Genomic DNA, 18799 nt, shown 5'->3' with positions numbered 1-18799 from the left:
CCACAGCTACCAACATGAGTGTCCATGTCCCTTAGTCCCCTTGACCACCACACACAGCAGCAAAACCATGCCAAGCGAGCATGTACCTAAGCACAGCAGGTAGGCCACAATTCTGGTGCAACTACTCACTCTTTAATTCCTTTATTTGATGAGTGTAGCCTCTGAAGTTGGACTGCTTCTACATTTTAATAAAGTGAGTAGGAACAGAGGTCTGGATTGACAGATGAAGAAAAAGTAGCAGCAGGGAGGGACCAGACAAGTCTCAGGCTTGTTCAATTTATCATGGTGCTTGGCTGACAAGTGTCCAGCTGTCCCATATAGAATCTACAAATCATATACTGGCATTGTGGACAGCATGTATTCTACTAGGAACTGGGATAATAAGATGTGAATTTTGACCTGCTTCCTCTAATTATTATCTGTGTGACCATGGGTAAGTCATCTAACCCAACCAATTTTTGGTTTCTCCATTTATGAAATGTTGAGGTGGGCAAGGTGAGCCAAGAAGGGTCTTTTAAGGCCACACCAAGGAACATGGACTTCGCCTTCTCCATTGGTGATTTTTCAAACGTGCTTGAGCCTTCCAACAGACATCTGATTCTAATTGCATGGATGATAAGGTGAAGAGTAAACTGTACTAGTCATCCATGATCCATTGACTTCAAATTTCTGGGTTCAACTCCAGTCTAACCATGAGAAAAACACCAGGCAAATTCCAACAGAGGGGCATCCTACAAAATATCCCTACTCATGAAAATGGACAAGGTCATCAAAAACAAAGAATGTATGGGACACCTGGGTGGCTCAGCAGTTGAGCACCTGTCTTCAGCTCAGGGCATGATCCCAGGGTCTGGGATTGAGTCCCACATCAGGCTCCCTGCATGGAGCTCACTTCTCCCTCTGCCTATGTCTCTGCGCCTCTCTCTCTCTCTCTCTCTGTGTATCTCATGAATAAATAAATAAAATCTTAAAAAAAAAAAACGACTGTCCAAGAACTCAGCCAAGAGGAGCCTACGAAGATGTGACAACTAAATGTAATATGCTAACCTAGATAGAATTGTGGAACATAAAAAGCTCATTAACAGGTAAAAACAAAGGAAATCTGAGTAAATACAAGCCTTAGTCATTATGTATCACTACTGGTTCATTAATTGTAACAAGTGTGCCATACTAATGAATGCAAGAGGTTACTAACAGGGAAATCAGGTGGGGCACCTGGGTGGCTCAGTTGGTTAAGCATCTGCCATAAGCTCAGGTCATGATCCCAGAGTCCTGGGATTGAGCCCAACATCGGGTTCCCTGCTTAGCAGGGAGCCTGCTTTTCCCTCTCCCTCTGCCCTGCCCCTGCTTGTGCTCTTTCTCAAATAAATACAGAAAATCTTTTAAAAAATAACAGGGAAATTAGACACGGGGTATATGGGAATTCTCTGTACTGTCCTATTTTTCTGTAAATCTCAAACTGTTCCAAAAACTAAAATTTATTTTTTCAAAGAGGTGATAAGGGCCTCTACAATCCTTTCAGTTTTGTGAGGCTTGAATCTATTAATGGGGATAAATGGATTTGGGGATTTGAAAGGAATTGTAAAATTTGAGCTATTACTATTAAGAATGATGCTATTACTAATGAGAAAGTCTTTAAGGCCACAACTTCTCTAAGGCTGCAGGAATCAAATATAGTCTATTCTAAACAACAAGTAGATTCAGGGGCGCCCAGCTGGCTCAGTCAGAAGAGCATGCGACTTTGACCTCAGGGCTGTGAGTTTGAACCCCATGCTGGGTATGGAGATTACTCAAAAAATAAACTTTATGGAACGCCTGAGTGGCTCAGTGGTAAGCGTCTGCGTTCAGCTCAGAGTGTGATCCTGGGGTCCTGAGATGGAGTCCTGTATTGGGCTCCCCACAGGGAGCCTGCTTCTCCCTCTGCCTATGTCTCAGCCTCTCTGTGTGTCTCTCATGAATGAATAAATTAAATCTTTTTAAAAAATAAACTTTAAAAAATAATTCAAATATCAAAATTTACATGATACAACTTACTTGAGTATAAATCGTAGACTCTAAGTGGCTTTTAATCTTCAACAAAGGCTTTGCACCATCTACCCACTTAATATCCACATTAGATTGCTGTGAATGGAAAGTACAGACAGGAGTTTCTATAATATAGCTATGGATAGATGAGTAGCACATGATACCTTTAAACATGTCAACTTTTTCCCCCCAAAAAACCAAATATGTTAGTTTCACCCATAGGGAATTATTGGAAATAATAACCTGCCTTGAGAATAAATGGATCCTAAATCATTTTGAATTTCTTATCCTTTGCAGGCTGATACTTTTATGTTACAATAAAAATGAATTACTAAATAAATGCATTTTTAAAGGTGATGCACAGAATCTGAGCCCCAGCTCTTAAAATTGTTATTAGGATCAACAGACACAAAACACCTGGGTGGCTCAGTGATTGAACATCTGCCTTTGGCTCAGGCCATGACCCTGGGGTTCTGGGATCGAGTCCTCCATCGGGCTCCCCGCGGGGAGCCTGCTTCTCCCTCTACCTATGTCTCTGCCTCTCTCTCTGTGTCTCTCATGAATAAATTAATAAAATCTTAAAAAAAAAAAAGAATCAACAGACATGAGCGGTGCCTGGTTGGCTCGGTCAGAAGAGCATGTGACTCTCGGTCTTGGGGTTGTGAATTTGAGCCTCACATTGGGTAGAGGGATTCCTTAGAAGTCAACTGTTTAAAAAAAAAAAAAAGAATCCACAGGCCCGAGGTAACTTGGTCAAACTGCTCTGGCTTATTTTCCATACTACATTTTCTTGGGGGCCAGTCCTCACACCAGACTTTGTGGGGCTACCCACTAGAAGGCCGAATTCTGTACTTTTTAAGCATTTCATCATGATCACTTCAGCAAAGGCATTTATTTTCTTACCCTTCTGGATTCTGTATCATTCAGATTCAAGTAGCCCGGGGGAAGATTGGCTGACACTGGCAACTGTTGCTCAAACGTAATGATCCTACCGTCCTTCAGCAAAGGAACCCAGGCAAAGCCAACTGCCAAGATAATAATCATTCATGAGAAATGAAATCAGAAATGCCATTAGCCATGCAAATCTCAGAGTGCTGGGGGGCAGGGCAGGGTCGTGATATTTCTGGGGATCTGTACATGGGAGTGCACATGTGGGGCATCTGAATCCTGGGGAAGGAACACTGCCTTGGAATGGCTTCCTAATCCCAGCCTGGCCATGAATGAGTTCTTCCCTCCACTCCCTGGACCAGAAATTGGGACCAACAGGTAGTGTCTCCATCAAATGGTTATCGGGAAACCGAAGAGAGATAATAAAGGAAAATACTTCAAAATTTTAGAAGTTCATCAGTATCATTATCTTTACCCTTCAGGGGATAATTTGTGGTGGACATTTTTTTTTTTTTTAAGATTCAGGGCTCTCTCACCTATCCTTAGTGAGAATATGGGAGTATCATGTCTGGGACAATCTCAACCAGCAACTAGCAGGCTCTGAATTGTCTTTTGGCGACCCAAAGACAAGGGACTATGGAAAATTAAGGTCACGAGTCAAGGTTACAGCCCATATTCATACAAGGCGGTGCTCAACGGGGCAGTTTTCCTGATTACAGAAGGAAGAGATGGGGGAGCAGAATGCAGACAGGGCATAGTGTTTAAACTTGAATCCACTGAGAGATTTCCTCCCGGTCTCTGTATTTCTTAACAGTTCTACCCAAAAGAGCCTCTTGGTTTCTATTAAAAAAACCCATCATGTTCTAGCTAAAAAAGCCAGAGCCATCTGTGTTCCTCAGGTTGAGCAGTATCATTATTTCCATTATGGAGCTTACACAGGGCTTCAAGTGTTTAGAACGCAGCTGTAAAAAAGCTTGCTCTGGACCAAGTTTTGGCATATGAGAGAGGGTGTTGGCTGGAGAGCACTTTTTAGAGCCGCTGCCTTCAGATTCTTTTAAATTCTTTGCGTGAGTGTGCGTATGTTTATACTGTGAACACAGAAGTCAACACAAATCTGGTTAGAATGTTTTCATTCACGTGTTTAATTTGGCAAATGCTTTAATTCTTAAAAGACAAATATGTTGCTTTCTCTAAGTCAGCTAAATGGCTTTCTCAGACTCTGAAACACGCCTGAAGGGCATCTTTACTAGTACAACTTCAGAAATGCTTTACCCAGAGCTCTTCTTGTATAAAGAGCAGAGGAAAAGTAACATGAGCATAGGAACCATTCTAAAGGACTCTGTCAAAGTACTTAACTGAAAATTAGACAAACGACCAAAGGTTTCCAGCCCAGAAAACAGGAAAATCTATTTCTTGTTCTTGGGGGATATTTTTCCCAGTAGACATTGTTACTGAGCTATAATTCAGATACCATACGCTTCATCTATTTAAAGCGCACATTGATGGTTTTTAGCATATTCACAAAGCTGGGCATCATCCACTGCTACTATCTAATTCCAAAACTCTTCCATCACACCAAAAAACAAACACCACACCCCTTAGAAGTCACTCCCTAGGGGCGGCTGGGTGGCTCAATCTGTTGAGCATCTGCCTTCTGCTTGGGTCATGATCCCAGGGTCCTGGGATCGAGCCTCATATCAGGCTCCCTGATCAATGGGGAATCTGCTTCTCCCTCTCCCTCTGCTTGCTGCTCCCCTTGCTTGTGCTGTTTCTGTCTCTGTCTCTGTCAAATTAAAAAAATCTTATTAAAAAAAAAGTAGTAGTCACTCCCTATTTCCCCCAGTCCCTGGCAACTGCTAATCTACTTTCTGTCTCTATGGATTTGCTTAGGCAACATTTTTGTGCTGTGAGTAAATCAGAGCATGGCCAAGGGTGTCTCTCAGTCAAAACTCATATAGAGCACTTGGGAAACAGAAAGGTATGATGGCAAGCAAACACCGTCTGGCTCAGAAACGTGAAGCCACTTAAGGATGGACAGTTAGAAGTGATGAGTGGCCCACGGAATAACCCTCTTAAGCTCCACCGAGTCCTTCACCCAGTTTGGTCTAGGATTTATTATTTTTTTCAAGATTGTATTTATTTATTCATGAGAGACACAGAGACATAGGCAGAAGGAGAAGCAGACTGCCTGCAGGGAGCTCGATGTGGGACTTGATCCCGGGACTCCAGAATCACACCCTGAGCCAAAGGCAGAGACACTCAACCACTGAGCAACCCAGCCGTCCCCGGTCTAGGATTTAAATAAGGAAATAGTAATTTGTCTTTTAGGACGTGCATGGTCTTGGGTTCCTATCATCCTGCCAGATTTCTTCTCCACCCTCGAGGTCCCTACCCTGAACGAACTGTAACTTCTGTGGAGTTAGAGAACAGGGCCACACTATCCAAAAGGGCAACTTCCTAGTTATTTCAGTCTGGCTGCCTGGCGAGCATCACTCACACTCAACATCAGTCCAAAACCTATGGTCCTCACCTGTGATTCTGCTACTTGCAAATTCCTTCTTCCCAGTTTCAAAGTCTCAGTGCTAACTTTGAAGTCTCTCTCTCTAGTTGCCAACCATTTGCCAGACCCAATTATACTCTTCTTCTATAATCTCTTTTTCTCCGTCCCCCTGCTCCTACTGCCGTGTAGCCTCCTTTCCTCCTGGACTTCTGAGGGAGCCCCTAACTGGTTTTTCTTCCTTCCTTCTTGCTCCAGCCCCCTCTATCATCACCTCACTGTCTGACAGACTTCCTGCAGAACAGCTCTTATCGGCCTTTACAACCCTTCAATATTTCCATATTGGTCACAGAATACAATCAAATCCATGGTCTGGTGTTCAAGGCTTTCCGTGATCTGGTGTCTCCTTTTCAATCTGACGTCCTGTGGCTTCCCCTCCCAGCACCCTGTGCTCTGGTCGGATTGAACCACGCATGTTCCCTGTTGATACCCCTCATTACTCTGCCTCTGTACAAATTCTTCCATTATCCTGGAATCTACCTTCCTGCCATCATGGCATTCTCCAACTCTACCCTGCCTCTTTAAGGCCTCACCCAAATACCATCTCCTCCAGGAAGCCTTCCCAGATTCCCAGCCACTGGTCCCTCCAACCAGCCAAAATAACAACTCACTCTTCCCTGAGATTACACAGCACCACTTTCTTGGTAACTACTACTTTCTATCTTATATTAGAGTTGTCTATACAGATCTCATTTCTGCTGCTAGACCATGTGCTCACTTAAGGTGAGATCTGTTTGAGTCTCCACTGCATTCTCCTTAGTACCTACTAAAACAGCTTGCACGTAATAAACAAGCAGACGTGTTTGGTGAATGAATGAATAAATGAATGAATTTAAGACTAATCTGGGCTAGCTTGGATCTGAATCCCAGCGCATGCTGACATTTACCTAGTGGCAGTGGTACATGCCATGTTTACAGGGCCTCTGTGTTCCTCTAAGGATGCTTCCCACTGGTATATATAAAACTTTGCCGAAAAAATTAAAATAAAATACAATATAATAAAGCTTTGCCGAATGGGACCAAGACTGGCACTTCACTACTAGAGTTTATTCGAATTCATTAAATCTGCTCTGTTCTCACTAGAACCAAGTGGTCCCCAATCTCCCTCAGGCTCAAATGTATTCCTGGTTCTGGGCTTACTTCCCACTCCCTTAGTGAGCCCAACTGGAAAGTTCTGGTTGCTGGGCCATCCTACTTAAAAGAAATACTATATACCACAGGATGTGTTTCTGTATGAGAAGTATTACTCTGTGTTGTATGTATTACTTTGAGTTGCTTGCAGTAGTCCAAGCACACTGGCAAGGACTTGGACAGGACATGTGATGGAAATGATGTTCAAATGAACGCAAAATTCATCTTTTCCCAATGAACTTTTTGACTCAGAAATGTACTTTGGGGTAAGGGGAAGAAGTGGTTTGTAGCTGGGGCAAAAGAGGTTACATTCTAGACAATTCCATCTCAAATAGCTGTAGAAAGAGACTTTTAAGGGAGTACACGTACCTGGACTTTCAACCGTGTCCTGCTTTTTGGTTGTTCCCTTTGTGTTAATTTCACAACTTACATGATAAAAAGTAAAAAGCAAATGATGTTTTTGATGCAGGTGAATGGGAAGCTCAATTTTAATCTGAAAGGACAGCAAAATTACACATAGCATTTTGTTTTGTTTTCATTGTCAAGCTGGACAGTCAGACCTTTAGTTCAGTTTCATCATACTTTTCCCATGACGTATTTTTCTAAACAACAAGCCAAGTCATCAAATCATAGATATCATTTAAATGTACTCTAAAGGCTTTTCCAGTCAGTTTCAATTTGACAACAGTCTCCTGGGTAGTGAGGTCTGATTCATTACTTGCACTGGAGAGCCCAGTGGGTTCTCCTGGATTCAACTTTGCAGTGGGATTTTCTAAAACACTGGATCAAAACCACAGCCTCACAGCCCAGGGATCCTCTGTAACTCAATCCAAGTCAGTGAATGCAATCGATCTAAAATGCAGACTGAACCAGAAAGGCTTCTTTCTCTCTAAATTGTTGCCTTCCTTTGCGTGAAAAAAAAAAAAACTCTGTAAATAAACGTGCAGAAAGTCACCGTGGTATTATGGTATCCAGCAATTACAGTTCATCTTTTGAAGAAAAATGGAAGACTCTTAAATTAACAAATAAACAGTGTCACCCTTGATATGTGAACTTAATCTCAGAAATTAATACTTTAATACAATCTCAAGTGATTTTTAATCAGGACCCAACCAAATGTCTTTACTGCCTCCCAGAAGAATGCAAAAGACATATCACAGATTTAACCAATTTGATGCACATGCATATACCTGCAAAGAAACACAGGCAATCTCTCTCCATCTCTCGCTCTCACTGTCTTGGTTAATATAGATTGAATGACTGAAAAGCCTGTTTTCTTTCTGGCATCCTAAAATCATGTGGATGACTTACTACCTGATCAAGTTTTCTGGAGTGACTAGTGTTGATGAGAGAGGGGGACATATTAAAACAGCTTGGAAAAAAAATAAAACAGCTTGGTGCTGGGGCGCCTGGGTGGCTCAGGGGGCTAAGTGGCTGCCTTGGGCTCAGGTCCTGGGATGGAGCCCCATGTCAGGCTTCCTGCTTAGTGGGAAGTCTGCTTCTCTCTCACCCTCCCCTCCTGTTCTCTTTCTCTCTCAAATAAATAAATAAATAAATAAATAAATAAATAAATAAATAAAATATTTTTAAAAAACAGCTTGGTGCTGGACATGTGGCCTCATTCTCATTCACACAAGGCATGGTTTAGGTATTAGAACTAATCTCTGTTGTAGGTATATTTCACCATGGAAAACGCCTATTCACAGCAGCCAGATCATCTGGGTGTCTAATGCTCTGCTGCACATAAATATGGGCATGCTCTCTCCCCCGGGTGGCAAAACTACTACACTCCTCCTCATCCCCTACAACACTAAGAGCACTAGAGAAAGGGATGAGGCCTAAAGCTGCAGTACAAAGCCTCCATATGACAGCAGTGGACCTGGGGAAAATCATGACAGCAGTGGGGATGGTTTCAGACAGAGAAACCTGAGAAGCAGAAAGAGCAATGCTTCTGGTCCGGGATGCATATACAGGTTCGTGGAGACATGTCGGAACCAAAAGCAGTGTGCAGAGTTGGATAAGCCAGGGACATACCAATTGGAAGAGGCTGTGACAGAGACTAAGAGAGACACTGGCAAGTACATAGAGATAATAGAGATGGAGAAGGAAAGAGAGGCAGAGGCAGGGCCAGAGAGATAGACTGGGGGGGAGGGGAGCATGGAGCTTGGGAGACGGTGCCATTCCCCTTTGTCTACACTGCACTGAGGCGTCAGAGCAGCCAATGGGATTCTGGTGGCCTTCACATGCTGCTGTGTCTCTCAAAGCATTTCACCTACAGAACGGCTGCACCCCCAACTCCATGCAAAACCACAAGAAGAAAGTTCTAGAAGGACCTTCAGAAAATCTCTTCTGAATTTCCTATTTGAAAGCTGAGGAAATGGGAGACTCAGGAAGAAAGATCCAGAAGGGCCTTCAGAAAATCTTTCCCGAATTTTTTATTTGAAAGCTGAGGAAATGGGAGACTCAGGAAGAAAGATCTAGAAGAGCCTTTAGAAACTCTGAGTTTCTTAATTGAAAGCTAAGGTAACAGACTCGGAAAAGGTAAGTGACTTGCTCAAGGTCCCCAGAGCCAGCTGTTGTCAAGGCTAGGGCTAGAATCCTAGCTCCAATCTCATGTTCATTCCCTACAATGTTACCTCTTGCCAGGGCCTCTTCAATTTGTGGGCAAATTCCACTGTCATCAAAGGGCATCAAGCCCTTTGTCATGGTGTGATGCTTCCTACTTTCATAGGACAAAACATTCAGGGATCACAAAGGTAGATAAAATGATGGAAATGAAGAGATAAAAGAAGAGCCATCACAGCGTTGTACAAACATTAGAAAAATGCATCCTTACCTCATCATAGAACTCTGGATTTTGGTTGTGATGTGAGACAACAGCATAAGCATTTGTGGTAAAAACAGACCCCGCGGGTTTTCCATAAATACACTGCAAAAGAAGGAAACAAGAGTCACACACCTCAGCGAAGGTCTTTAAACATAACACAATGGAAGCACATACAGTTCGAGGCATCTGTGAGCTCAAGGCCACAGCCAAGCCCACCGGGCTCTAACCATGAGCTTGGACACTCCCAATCACTCACAGTCACTCCAGCTATCAGCCCAGACATCGTCAAACTTGGCTGCATGGATGCTTCCAGACTTCCGGCCATCAAAAGAATGCACTTCCAAGTTAGTTGACAGCAAGAAGTCAAATACAGCTAATCACTTGGAAAGCGAACACTCTTAAACCAGATCTGGAAAGCTCGCTTCTCTCATGCTATTTGCCTTTCTTCATAGGAGAAGCTCCCCTCCAGCCACTTAGCAACATTTGCTGCACACACCAGCAGACACCTTCCTAGCCTAAAGGAATTAAAAACTGAATGTCCACTAAGCTACAGACAAGCTTACTGTTCACTCACTTTATGAGCTGCATTTTAAAAGTCACGGGCTTTCTGTTAGACCCATAAAATAAATGTGAGGCTTTCTATGGTTCCGTGAAAAGATCCCATTGCATTTCTGGTATGAGTTCTGGGCTTCCACAGGCCCAAAGAGCTCAAGGATAAATGTGGAGTCAGCATGCCAATTGCCTCACCCTGTTACTTCAGAGCCAGCCTCTAGGCCAGTGAAGAAATGAAACTGAGAGCTCTATGTGGATGCACTGCCAATTCTCTTTAAATATGGGTTCTGAAGGCAATTTCCAGGACCTGCGGAGAGGTACCCTAAGAAACTTCAAGGGTACAAAAGGATAGTGCATGGAGGGAAAAGTAAGAGTCATTCTCATCCCCAGTGAGGGGGGAATCATTGAAAATACACTAAATTTGAGCCAGCTAATTCTTAACCTAGGTTTCTCTGTGGAAAACAAAACAAAACACCTCTTTTCAAAGGTAGGGGTTATTAAACATTGAATGACTTAGTGGGCGGGGGTGGGGGGCTTCCAGCCTTTTTTCCCCAGGAGGTCTGAGGCGAAGACTAGCAGTCCATCTGCCCGATTTAGGCTCAAACTGGAGAGGTGGGGGGCCAGATAAACAATTCATGACGGCTAGATGTTCTTGGAACTGCTCTTTCAGGTTTCTGATTAATGCACTAAAGGGTGAAAAGATAAAGGCACTGTGAAAGGAAAGGTATTTAAGGATTGCTCTATCAGATAATCCTGAGATTCTGCTTTGCCTACACCACGAACCCAAGTTTGGAGGCACCATTTGGCCAGTGCCAGCGTAGAAGTCCTATCTCAGATCAAAGCAGTCATGCTGTGCTTCTGTTAGCTCAAAGCCCAGTTCAGGTTTCAGGGAGAAAGGAGTTTAGAGTCCCCTGATGATACCATTAGAAACTCTCAGGTCATAGGAGAAAAAGCTCTTGTGATTGCACATCAGAATGATGCAAAATCAAAGTAGAGCAAAAGCAAAAAAGTCTGGAATGTGAAGCTTACCCATTTTTAAAGCTACCTATGCTCCTACCTCATTTTGTTATTTTGTAATATTTAATCCTTTAATGTGCAAGAGTAGAAAATGCAATATTACCTTTGCCACTCGAGTACATTTTCTTTGTGGCACTTTAAGATATTAAACTTAGCCAAGAAACTACCAAGTGCCAAAATTTTTATCTTTTTTTTTAAGATTTTATTTATTTATTTGAGAGATAGATAGATAGAGAGAGAGAGAGAGAGAGAGAGAGAGAGAGAGCAAGCACAAGTGGGAGGAGGGGCCGAGGGAGAGGAAGAAACAGACTCCTCACTGAGCAGGGAGCCTGATATGGAGCTCAATCCCAGGACCCCAGGATGATGACCTGAAATGAAGGCAGATGCCAACCAACTAAGCACCCAGGTACCCCCCCAAATCTTTATTTTTATACTAAAAGTGTATGCTTATCAGGATCATAAACAAACCTTTAGAGCGCCAGCATCGCTTTCATCTGAATCCCGGAATTCCACGCAGACTGCAATGTTCCTTGCCTACAAATGATTAATCACTCAACATGAATCCTAAAACCAGAAAATTATAAATAGCATTTTATATCCCAAAATGTATAATTTACACTGCTCACCTTGGCAAATGTTTTCTGGCTATCATATTTTAATTGCAAGGGATATACATACAGATGGTTTTTGTAAATAGTAAATGGATAACAGTATTTTGTCATTTCTGGAAAAAACTCCTCAACCTCCACAGTAATATTTTGACAATTCTTTTCGAAAGGCTTCAGGGGCACATATGAAGAAGTTATACAATCTATACCAGAAGAAAGAAAATAGGCAAAGATAATACAATTTAGCAATCATGAACACATTCCTGCATTTATAAAAATATACATGGACCGCATTCTCAAAGAGTGATTTAACAAACAGAATTCTCAGTGACTGACAAAAAGTCATACAACCACTTTAAGAACCCAGAAGGACAAGATGGCTTAGCCTGGTACTGATTTTAGTGGAACCATCCAAACCAGACACGATTGCTAGTTCGTTCTCAATGTTGAGTGATTTGCCAAATATAACACATCATAATTTTGACAAATTTAAACTCTGCAGAGAAATCCATTACATTTTTCCTGTGACTGCAATTTAGCTTTCACTGCAAATTTTTATTGGTATCAGGGAACAGTAAATGTATGCCTCCAATTAGCTCATGGATAGTCACTCTGAAAAAGCTAACTTGGCGCAGGTGCAATTTGCACCCAAAAAACAAGGGAGGCCTTTGGAAATGACAGATCTTAGGATGGGTTACCAGAATAAATTCAATGTTCCTGAAGGTGAAAAGCACAAAGGCTCAGAGAAGTGTGGCAGCCTGGGTTATGGAAGCAGCCACCAGAGCAGAAGTGATTCATACACTGAAGGAGCTGTAACACAACTTGTCCTTGCTGCACAGCGGTATCGATGGAACAGGAAGACCCAGGAAGAGTCATACCTGAGACACTGTATTCTCTGTTGGGTTCGGTTTTCTCTGATTATTACAGTGATACTTATAATAGAATACTTATAATAGAACATCTGGAGACACAGAGTAAAGGCATTCAGAACAAGGGACCGTTCCATTACCCAGAGATAACTACTGTTAGTACTTGACATATTCTCTTCTTGTCTCCTTTCTATGCATGTTTTATGTAATAACACAAAATTCCTACTGTATATCCAGAACTTGATCTTGTGTTGGTTTTTTGTGGAATTTGTTTTTTTGGCATTTTATCTAATGTTTTATTCTGTGAGCTCATTATAAACATCATTTTTCAGGGCTGCATAAAGTTTCCTGGTGTGTCATAATGCCTTAACCACACTGAAAGTGATGGACTCTTAGGGTGTTTCCAATCTCCCTCTGATAGAAACAACACAGAAAAGAACACCGGTATGCATAAACTCCTGTCTACATTTCAAATTATTTCTTTAGGAAAAAATAATCCACTGTACTCTTAGAGGTGTTTCAGCATGTAAACCGGATGCCACTCCCTGGTTTATGATCCTTTAGTGACCTCTTCCTGCACTCGGAATAAAATCCAACCCTTTAAAGAGTTATCATGGTCTATATAATTCCCTGCAGAACTCCTTCCGCTGCATTCCCATCTGCAGGGTTCCCATCACACACCACGCTAGAGCCACACTGGCTTCCTCTGGGCTCATACGAACCAAGCTTGCTCCCCCTCATGGTCTTTTGGTACACAACACCCTTGGTCTGGAATGTACCATCCCAACCACCATGTGACAGCTACTTCTCACTCTTCAGTTCCTGAGCTGGAGCAAAGCTTCCCTTGGCCATTCTTTTTAAAGCAGGCCACCCCCATCCCAGACTCAAATCACTCATCTGTCTTATTTACTGTCTGTCACTCCTTCTAGACTTTAATATCCATAATTATAAAGCTTATTCAGCAAATGAACAGATAGAATCTCAGAATTGAAATGCCTTAGTTCTGGACATCTGTGGATATCAATTGCCACGCTGCGTTCTCACTCATGACAGGTGATGGTGCCTGGCTAAACCTAGCCAGCATTAGACGGTTTCACTTTAAAGAGTTTTGTAAAATTTGACAGAGAAGCAAAAGCATCTTGCTATTTTAATTTGCACTAGTAGCATTATTACTAAGATTTGGACATTTTTCAAGTTTTTATTCGCCACTCCATTTTATTTCCTGCCAAGTGTCTTTTCTGTCTTCTGTCCATTCTTCATCTGGGATCTCAGATTCTTGTCGTTAGAAAGGAAAAGAAACTCTCCTCCTTTTGGATCCCTTGACGGGACTTATCAAAAGCAAAGAGCAGCAGAAACTGACTAGGGAACACTCACAACAGGCTATATGAGATATGAAACAGCATCTGATAAAATCAACTTAATACCCTTACTAATTTGTAATTAATTATTCACCACACGTACTGGACTGAATAGTGTCCCCCAGGACCTCAGAAGGTGACTGTACTTGGAAATAGGGTCTTTGCAGGGGCACTGTACCAGCTCAGTTGGAAACAGGGTCTTTGCAGGTGTAATTGGTTATGATGAGGTCACCCCATGAGAGGTAGGCCCTAAATCCAATGACTGGTGAGTCTTTCTTAGAGCCCTACTGACACCTGGATTTTGACTTCTAGCTTCCAGAACCAGGAGAGATGAGTCTATCACCTTAAGTTACCCAGTTGGTACTAGTTCCTTACAACAGCTCTAGGAACTTAATATATCACGTAAATCTCAAGAAATACACTGAAAAGATTTTTAAAAATCCTGAGATTCAAACATAGGCCTTGAAGGTTTGGAGCATGTGAATTCTTACTTGATAAATCCACAGGAACACACTCTACTGTGACGTTGAGCTGCCCAGGAATAACCTGCAATTTGGTCTTCTCTGGCCTAGGTGTAAAATAAGAGTATTTGACACTTAAAATTTGTGATTACTGAATGCACTGGTTACCCTGCATACAAACTTCCAAATGCTTCCAAATCCAAAAATGCCCCCAAAGCATTTGGTTTCTCTCATATATGACTCACATTCACCATTTTAAGAAATTATAATTCATCTATTATATTGATTTACTACAGTGACACACTTACTTCTTGTATTCTGAGAGCAACTTGAGAATGTCTTCATTTGAAAGCTTGCTGCTGTCTTGTTTATACAAAGGAGAAAACCTTCCATCCAGATCCAGAGAACCTTGAATATCTTTGAAAATAGGTCTAAAAAAACAACAGAAATTTTTTTAAATCCTGAAGTATTGACAAATTATGGCAAACTTAGTGCTGGTGTGTGTACAACATGGCAGTACTACTTTGGGAACCCGTTTGGTAAATTCTCACAAAATTAAGCACATATCTACCCTCTGATTCTGCAAGTGCACTCCTAGGCATATTGCCACATGGCACATAAATGTTCACAGCAGATTTATTCGTTATATCCCCAAAAGGAAACGGCCCAGACATTCATCAACAAGTGAATGGATACACAGTGATGTATTCATACAATGGAATACTACTCGAAATGAAGGGCTGATACATAAAACTATTTGGGTGAACCTCAAATCCAGACTGAGCACAAGAAACCTAATGCAAGAGTACACACTGCCCGATTCCATAATAGAAAAAGTCATCTGTAGTGATAACCATCAGATTGGTGGCTGGCTGATAGGAGTGGGATAGCCAACTGGACAGGGGCAGGAGGAAACTTTCTGAAGCGACAGATGTGTTCCAGAACTTGCTTGGAGTGGTAGTCACATGACCAGAAAAATTTGTGAAAATTCAGCAAGCCGGATATATAAAATGCATGCATGTGAATCGAAGGTGAAGCATGTCACAAAGCTGATGACCCTTAAATAAGATTAGGGTCAATTCATACAAACTCTACAAGATATACGTAGATTTTCCAAATCTGAATTTGGATCATTCCCAATCCCCCTTCCCCTTCCTCCGTTTTTAAGCAGTTACTTACTGCTAAAATGGGAAGTAATGCACAAGCACCCAACACACGGGAAGCAGCTCTAGCCAAAAACATAATTCCCCCTGGCAGAGCCTCTGAAGATGTGGTTCCAGGCATTAACCACTGTTCCTACTTCTAAGCATACCTCCTTTATTGTCAGTAAATCGGGGTTTATCACACATCTTTAAAATATCCCAGGCAAGCCTTTAGCGTGAGCTGTTGCTGCTGCTGGCAACCAAAACAATTCAGGAAGGAAATAAAAGAACACAATTCCTCATCAGAACTGAGGATCAGAGCTCCTAGCTTTGAAGGTTTCTCAGTGCTCCTACTGACAAAACAGCACCAAACAGCTTCTAGCTCTATGCCTGAATCTCCTTTATCTCAAGGTAGGAATCACAGTACTCATCTTTCAAGAAGGTACACGTGCAGCACTTAAACCACTGCCTGGTACAGGGTCAACACATAGCTATAAATAATAACAGCAGCAACTGACTTCTCAGGCTGGAGCAGCAGTAAGTATGTGTCCACTGACAAGCCATACTTCACCTCCTATAATGCCTAAGTGGACCAACCTCTGCTACTCTTCGCCATTCACCCCACCTTGAGCTGTCTTGTTTTGAACCAATCCGCAAAACAAGGACAGTGTGCCTTTTCATCCACCAACACACGACACATTTTGAAACCGTCCCCAAAATGAAATGATTATAAATAGTGACAGAAGAGTTAATTCACTTAGAATCTCCTACCCTTATGCTACTCCCTACCACCCACTGCACATAATTGATTGAATTATTCAGAACATGGTGCCCTTTCCCCAGAAGTTCCAGTGAGCTGTACAAGCTGTACCACAAACAAGCCAGTGAACGTGTACTTCAAAGGGAGGCGGGGGGGGGGGGGCAAGCAAGAAACACATTTTAAGTCATCACTGTATGTACATTCACAAGAAGTGGAAAAAAACGGAGTGTAATCTACCATAAGATATGAGCTATACATAATGCCCTTCCACATACACTACTGGTGGAGGCTTTCCTGCATTTGTCATCGGAAAGCAGGTCTATTAATTAATGATCCACTCGCACTTACCCACTGCATTCTTTTGCCTTCTACTTTTTAGCATGTTTTCTAGAAATATCCTAGGATAGCTTTTTGAAGCATAAACCTAGCCAACTCTGAAAGGGTGGGCACCGTGTACATAATTCACTACAATTTCAGGTTTTCGGGGTCGGGGGGAGAATTCCATTACCTTAGCAAATAAACTCTGCTTTTAAAATGCAATAAAATTAAGTGGTGTCAGTCAGATCAGTAACCGAAGCCAAAGAAAATTTCCCTGAAGCACTACACGTATGAAGAAATGAAAGGTTCTTTGACGCACAGCAAATTTTAAGAGAAAGGATTCTTACATCCTGTTGCAGATTTCACATTTGCGCCCTCCCACCAAAGTTCCTATGTGGAAGTCCAAACACCTAGGTGATGGTATTAGGAGGAGGGGTGGGGCTGATTTGGTCAGAAGGGTGGAGCCCTCATGAATGGGATTGGTGCCCATAGAAGAGGCCAGAGAACAGGCTCACTTCCTTTCAGCTCCTAGAAGATAAAGGAGCAGCCAAGGTGTCTGCACCTTGAAAGAGCCTTCCCACCAGAACCTGGCCATGCTGGCACCCCGATCTCGGACTCCCAGCCTCCAGCCCTGTGAGAGAGAAATGTTGTTTGCTGTTGGAGCCCCCCCCTCCACCCAGTCTATAGCACTTGGTTACAGTGGCCCGCATGCACCCGGACACATGCCACGTGGTCCCAAGATATAGCTGGCTTGTCGGAGACCGCCCGCTAAATGCTGCCGGCAAGGACGACAACCCCGAACTTTACACATGAGAGCAAACAGAAAGGTCAGGATTGTATCTGTACGAACCTGGCAGCCCAAGCAAAGGGCATTCTGTATTGTCCGAGGCGGCTACACACTTGCCTTGCTGTCCTGTGCACCTTCTGGGCCGTCTACAGTCAGAAATAAGAAGACACGCTCATATTTGTTCGAATGACCAGAGGCTCACCATGCAAAATGGTTTCCCCCCACTTACCGATGTAAAACCTCAAAGTCCAGCAGAAGATATAAAGAAAGAGCTGCCAGTAAAAACATGACACACATCAGCTACCCGCTTTCCAAGACCAAAGCCTTCTTAAAATTTTTGTGTTTTCTCATCAACAGAGTCTTCATCAAGGTTTCAAGAGATGGGCAAGAAGAGGTATGGGGCACGTTTTGTACCAAAGACCTCTAATGGGAAAACTGTGAGCAGTTTTAATGTGTATTTCCTGTCACACACAAGCAAGCACTCGTTATTCTTGGGAGAAGTTTGTTCTGAATACAGTTGACCTTTTTACTCCCAAGATAAAAAGTCAAGTGACCAAGAGTCAATGCAATTAGTTTAGTTGGGCAAGGAGCTGCTGTTTGCACAGCGACTAGGAGCGGACAAGATTAACAGCCCAGAGAGTCTAAACTGGCTGTGAGAGGCTGGCTGGATGCTTGGCCCGAGGGATGCATAATGCTAAAGGCTCTTATCTATATCGTTGAGACTTTTCTCTCCCACGCAAATTAGTCACATGTCTCCTCCACATCTTCCGCTCAATAAACACTATTTGGACACACGACTAAATGCCACCTACAACAGATTGACTCTTCATAAGTATTCAGTAGCTGGAGTGCTGCTAATGAACTGTGCCACGCACACTTTCTCTCTGGGCCTCTGTTTTCTCATTTATAAAATGAGAGGAGAGGACCAGGTCACTATTTGCAGAAGTCTGAATTTCATGATCCAGAAACGTGGATGGTTATATGGGTGGCTGACTTTTTGCACGTTGCCGTCCGAAGCCCTTGAACAGGAAACGCAGCTGCTACTATGTCATACACAAACATTTCAGAAAGACACACAGGCGAAATGTTCAAAAGGTAAGAAGCACAAAAATCTATCAGAATAAAGGATGGCCCCCCGAATTGAATACTTTTAGCTCCTTGAATCGCTCATTCTCTTGTCTTTCTTCTCTTATCATGGACAGGAAGAAATTTGAGTGTAGACTGTCATTTGGGAATGGCAGGGCTGGACCTCCCAGCTCTGACATTCTAGGGCTGGATGTAAGGGCTGGAAATAAAGAGTAGCTATTGCCAAGGATACAGTGTCAATGAACAGATGTCGCCTAAAAGCCTTTAGCTCTTATTTTGATAAGCAAGCAGAAATCAGGCTGTCGTGTAAACAGAACGTAAATGAAAAGGGGGGGAGCTGTGCTCAAGCTGTAGCCCGCATACTCACATAGCACACAGTATTTTCTGAATATGCTACAGACTGAGAGCATAAC

At 42.6% G+C, this 18799-nt stretch overlaps 1 protein-coding gene across 3 annotated transcripts in view; it reads right to left on the bottom strand.

Moving 5' to 3' along the window:
• The window catches only part of DOCK11 (dedicator of cytokinesis 11), a 189670-nt gene that overhangs the window by 89412 nt on the left and 81459 nt on the right, over window positions 1-18799 (bottom strand). For all 3 annotated transcript variants that reach the window (XR_005985654.1, XM_041740921.1, XM_041740922.1), the window contains exons 14-22: window positions 17364-17446; window positions 14602-14724; window positions 14324-14400; window positions 11624-11808; window positions 11466-11531; window positions 9438-9530; window positions 6971-7094; window positions 2929-3050; window positions 2035-2121 (exon numbers count right to left, since the gene is read on the bottom strand). Coding sequence is in view for 2 of the 3 variants with exons in the window: in XM_041740921.1 (XP_041596855.1) it covers window positions 2035-2121; window positions 2929-3050; window positions 6971-7094; window positions 9438-9530; window positions 11466-11531; window positions 11624-11808; window positions 14324-14400; window positions 14602-14724; window positions 17364-17446 (960 nt within the window). In the remaining variant the exon portion in view is untranslated. The remainder of the gene's footprint in view (window positions 1-2034; window positions 2122-2928; window positions 3051-6970; window positions 7095-9437; window positions 9531-11465; window positions 11532-11623; window positions 11809-14323; window positions 14401-14601; window positions 14725-17363; window positions 17447-18799) is intronic.

The sequence above is a fragment of the Vulpes lagopus genome, chromosome X, assembly GCF_018345385.1.
Source record: "Vulpes lagopus strain Blue_001 chromosome X, ASM1834538v1, whole genome shotgun sequence".
Taxonomy (NCBI): domain Eukaryota; kingdom Metazoa; phylum Chordata; class Mammalia; order Carnivora; family Canidae; genus Vulpes; species Vulpes lagopus.
The sequence above is the reverse complement of the archived record's forward strand: the minus strand, read 5'-3'. Positions and strand labels throughout refer to the sequence as shown.